This window comes from Lepisosteus platostomus, chromosome 6 (assembly GCF_059453375.1).
Source record: "Lepisosteus platostomus isolate fLepPlt1 chromosome 6, fLepPlt1.hap1, whole genome shotgun sequence".
Taxonomy (NCBI): Eukaryota; Metazoa; Chordata; class Actinopteri; order Semionotiformes; family Lepisosteidae; genus Lepisosteus; species Lepisosteus platostomus.
Window position 1 is genome coordinate 25934948 of NC_142616.1, and position 5000 is coordinate 25939947.

At 34.6% G+C, this 5000-nt stretch overlaps 1 protein-coding gene across 19 annotated transcripts in view; it reads left to right on the top strand.

Annotated features, from left to right (window-relative positions):
• The window catches only part of ebf3a (EBF transcription factor 3a), a 97704-nt gene that overhangs the window by 62480 nt on the left and 30224 nt on the right, over positions 1-5000 (top strand). For 12 of the 19 annotated variants that reach the window (XM_088635052.1, XM_088635070.1, XM_088635051.1 and 9 more), the window contains one exon: positions 3951-4095. In XM_088635052.1, the coding sequence (XP_088491178.1) occupies positions 3951-4095 (145 nt within the window). The remainder of the gene's footprint in view (positions 1-3950; positions 4096-5000) is intronic. The other 7 variants (XM_088635057.1, XM_088635058.1, XM_088635062.1 and 4 more) reach the window with 1 other exon arrangement.

Genomic DNA, 5000 nt, shown 5'->3' on the forward strand with positions numbered 1-5000 from the left:
AAGGCTTTAATAGTAATAGTGTGACTATTTGGAAGAAAAATTCTGATTGCTATTTTTCTTAATAAAGTAACAGGATTCACCAGAGTCTTTAAGAAATGTCCATCCTACTTCTCTCACTGTAGAAATATAAACTAAAGGATTAGCTGGCTCTGTAAGAAACATGTGTCTTTGGTTTGCTGCACACCCAACAAGAAAGATGTGAATGTTGTTTTGAAAGCATGCTGCTAGCAATGGTGTTTGACCAAACCAATTCCAGCGTCCTCCAACAGACTGATGAGGATAAAAAAAGAACTCCTTCAAAACAATGCAGCATAGCTTTCATTTTTCATGCATCTCAGCTGCAAGTGGCATTGGTGATATTGATCCATGTGAGGAGAGCAGAAGGTCAAACCTGGAATGAGTGGAAATGTCCTCTTTGTCTCACTGATGACTAAAAGAAGCATCAGTCACCAGTGATCTTGTGGTCGACAATGGAGCCACTAGTCACTAGAAGGACTTCTTCAGGTCTCTTCAACTAATCTCCCTGCCTCCCAGAAGGTTTAACTGGACTTAACAGTGTGTCAGGCCCTGAACAATATTTTCAACCATTTACACTACCTCAGCACCTTTCAAGAGGTGCACAGAAGGAGGGAGCAGCTACTGCCATTCAAGCTGTACAACATTCCTTTTTTATCCTGGGCAGCACTCAGTGAATGAGTGGCCTAACAACGTAAACTAGGATCTATTCTTAACTACTGAAAGCTTACTTAAAGGGCACTGGCCTCTTTTATAACTCTTTCCATGTGGTTTTATATTTAAAACACATTTTTCTGCCATTTCTCATATTTACTTGAAGTAGTATTTCTGATTGGCTAGAAACTTTGTGCATTTTAATTTTAATATTAAAATATTCAAATAAACTTAGATTGAAGATATAAAAATAAAATGTGAATATTTATTCAAATTATTGATATTTTTTAGAGCATTTGGTCTTCAAATATCCCCTTAACTTAAAAGCAAAAGAATGTTCCTGTTTATTCCTGTCCAAGACAGAAAAATATATGTTTTGTTGTGAGTTGGGTTTACTATGAACAATGCATTGTTTTCTTGTCAAACTTATAAACCTTTTCTAAACCAGAGATTACATTTTGTGTATTTTAAATACATTATTTGTACTTGTGAAATGAAAAAGTAAATGTTGTTTTCACTTTAGAAGAATTTCAGTACCATTGCTCTGTGGTTTACTAATTCTCAACAACTACTTAAGTGCAGGACATATACAGCATAGACAGAATAAACATTATATTACATATATGCGTTAAGACACAGAATATAAATGTTAAAGCAGCAACTATTTTTTCAACATTCATATGCTCTCAGCACCATGTGATGGAATGCCATTTCCAGAATAAATTTCACAGATGCTCTATCCTAGGTGTTTTGTTGGCAAGGTCGTGTTTTTTGCATGCTTTCCTTTCCACTTACTACCACAAAGCAGCTGGAAGCCAGAGAAGGCCCTATCCATCATCCCCTCTATGGCCGGGCTCTGAACCTGGATACAAGAATGGAACTCTTTCACTCAAAAAAGAAGGAAATTCCATTGACATACCAGGGTCAATCACCATCAAAATGAACTTGAGAGGGGCTTACTTTCTCCTGATTGAAAACACTTTCACTATTCATATTCAACTCCCTCTATTCACATGCAAAAAAGTTCATTATCAGACATTAAATGCAATTGTAAAATTGACCAGGGGGATCATTTACTAAATAGAAAGAGGGAGGCCTACTAATGTATTAAACAGTTTGTGGTCATTTTGAAAATCCTTACAGCAATTTATTCGATGCTGTTCTCAAGTGAGGCCAGGTCTAATTAGATAAACTAGCTAATCAATATATCAATAGATCAATGAAAACAGCAAGTATTAAAGTGGGAAGATGGAGGGGGTGTTCAAGAGGGGGTGTTTAATGGCTGGAAGAATATTCGGGCGGAATTGCATTCATTTGTTAACATAATAGGCAGATTAAATTGTAATTAGAGCAGTCAGTTTTGAAAAAGACACAATTATGTAAAAATAGCTTTTTGAAGGAGAGCATAACCTCCTATAAAGACGTATTTATAGTAGCGACTCCAAAAAGCTGTGAAATGAACATCCAATGAGAAATGTTCATTAATACCTGTTTTATGTCTCCTTTTGATGTGATTTTTGTGATTACCTAGTCACTTGTTAATCATTTATTATTATTAATTTAAGGCAAATGCCCAAATCTAGGGTGCCTTCAGAATATTTACAGTACATTAAGTATGAATAAGAAGAGTTGTGCAGGTACAATAAGGTCAGAATAAATGAAATTAATAAAAGGACAATAATGTTAGTACAAAAAATAAAGAGCAATGCAGGTGCCAAACAATAAAATGATAAGAACTAATGGTAATACAGAACAGTCATGTTAACACACTATTGGTATGTTTTCCATGTTTTAAGTGAGTAAGTGCAATAATCAATTTACATTACCAGTCTGATAATTAAAAAACATTAGTGCAATACAATTAGGGAAGGATGTAGTTGAGAGCTGAGAGATCTTGTTTAAAAAACAAAAAAAAGTGCTTCACATGTTTGGAGTTAATAAGTTCAGTTTGTGTAATGCAGAGAAACCTACATCACATACACATAATAAAATGACTCAGTCTTTTTTCACACCGCACAGCTCTAAAAATGCATGTGAAAAGTAGTGCACTGTTTTGTTCCCAGTAGACTGGCCTAAGCCATTAACGATACAAGATGAAAGCCAACATGTTTGGGGAGGCTAAAGTTAGAAGCATGCTATTTTGTTTTGCTTTTCAGGAGTGAAAAAATTGACAGTTTTTTTTATTTTGTGTCATTTACAATTTTACTAAAAACCTAAAGGGACCTTAACTTCTGAATTATCAACCAAAATACAACCTTTAAATGTGGAAACAAAAACATCAAATAAATACAAAACAACAGACATCTTATTTTCATAATCTGGCTTTCAAAAGGAATGCTTTTTAAAAATATTATTTTATTCAAGACTGATTTGTATCATTGTCTACATTTAAAAACACAGCATGATGGTTTGTATTTCTACACCATAAATATTATGACATTAAAAAAAAAAACGAATAACAACGATGCCAAGCAGAATCACTGGATCCAAAACTGGACATAAAGGGAAAGTAAAATAAATAATTAATGAAATAAGTGGAACTCTGCTGTAGTCGCCAGGAAATTTTTCATAAGCCCCTTGGTGGTCACCACCCACAGATTGAAAGCTGCTGCTTCTGCAGATTAATCTGTTGATTAGATACTACTTGGAATGGTGGACTGCTGTACAATTTGGCAATAGTGAGGATAATAGGAATGTCTATGTGCTATACCTCAAAAGATGCACACACACAAACGATTACTGGGTTTTTTTTGGAGGGGGGATAAATATTTAATGAGCAAAACAGTGCTCACCTTTATGGTGTAATATGTCTTACACTTCTTCTCACTACAAAGTGCCTCCTGAAAAAAGGTCAATGATAAAAGAAAAACACAAACTGAAAGCATATGGAAATGTTCAATATCCAAAATTTGTCATTTGTATATTACAGCTACAGCATAGAACAACAGTAACTAAGAATGCGCATTATAAAGTTAATTTATTTTAAGAAAATCTGATGTACTCTCTGGATGTGAAAATAAAAGTTTTTAAATTATTTTTTAAAAACACATTTTTATTTATTATAGTAAAATTATAGTAGTGTTGATATTTTTAATTGTGCTTTTTAAATTCAATTTGAGTTGGGTTTTTTTAAAGAAGGATCCTGCCCTTCTTTTACTGTTTCTTGGTCATAAAGTGTCCCAGAATGCTTCTATCCAGCGTATTTTAGCTAGAACTTCGCCATGTCTCATGTTACCTGCAGATTGCCTAATGACAAGCTCCTGTGTTCACTCTTGTTGCAGGTTGTTGTATCAACAACAGTCAATGTGGACGGCCATGTCCTGGCTGTCTCAGACAACATGTTCGTACACAACAACTCCAAGCACGGGAGAAGGGCTCGCCGCCTTGACCCTTCAGAAGGTACGGCTCCTTCTTATCTGGAGAATGGTAGGCACATTTTACATGTCTTTTAATTTGCAATGCTTTTTTTCTCACAATCTTACGTTTACACTCAAAGTGTTTATTACTCTTTATTTTTATCTTCCATCCTATTAGTATTTTTCTGTCATCATCAGTCACTGAAGGCCTATCGGGTTCTTTCTCCAGTACTATATTCCTCTGTTCTTACCTTTTGCTTCACTGTTATTTTTAAGTTTTTTATCCATTTACATTATTTCGATCTCTGATTCAGAACTTTTATTTTGCTGACTGCTTCGTCTTCACTTTAGTTTGATGTTGTGGTTTCTTTTGAAAGTTATTATTATTGTTATAGCCAATAATAATAATAATTCCCCCAAAAAGATTTTTGTAGCTTTCTTAGAGTTTGTTACCAACTATTCTTTAACATTATGTTCTTGCTATTTGATTGCATAGTTAAAAAAACACATGATCAAATCTGTAAAGAATTTACTGTGAGGTCAGTTTCCTGTTGCTGGGCCCTGCTGTTATAGATGAAAGCTGAGGGTTTTTCTATGAGAAAAACAGCACAAAATGTTTTTCTTCCAACCAATTCCATATGATTGACTGATTGCCTGGTCTGCAAAAAGGAAGAGAGCTTGTAGAGGAAAGCTCGGCCATGAAACCCTGGGAAATTCGAATGTAAAATGCACCAAACGCAACCTTATAACCTTAGCCTTCTTCTGCATTTTGAGCTTATTTAGTTGAGGGGTTATGGAAAAATGTAGCTTGCTGGAGGACTTGTCTTGTCTTTACATAATGTAGGAAGGAAATGAAGGAATAAAATGTCAGGTTCGGGAACAATTCTGTCTAAAATAATAGCAAAAAGACATTCTTAAAAATCATTAGGTCAGTATCTCTCACAAAAGTGTGAATTATTGTATCAGCATGGCCTA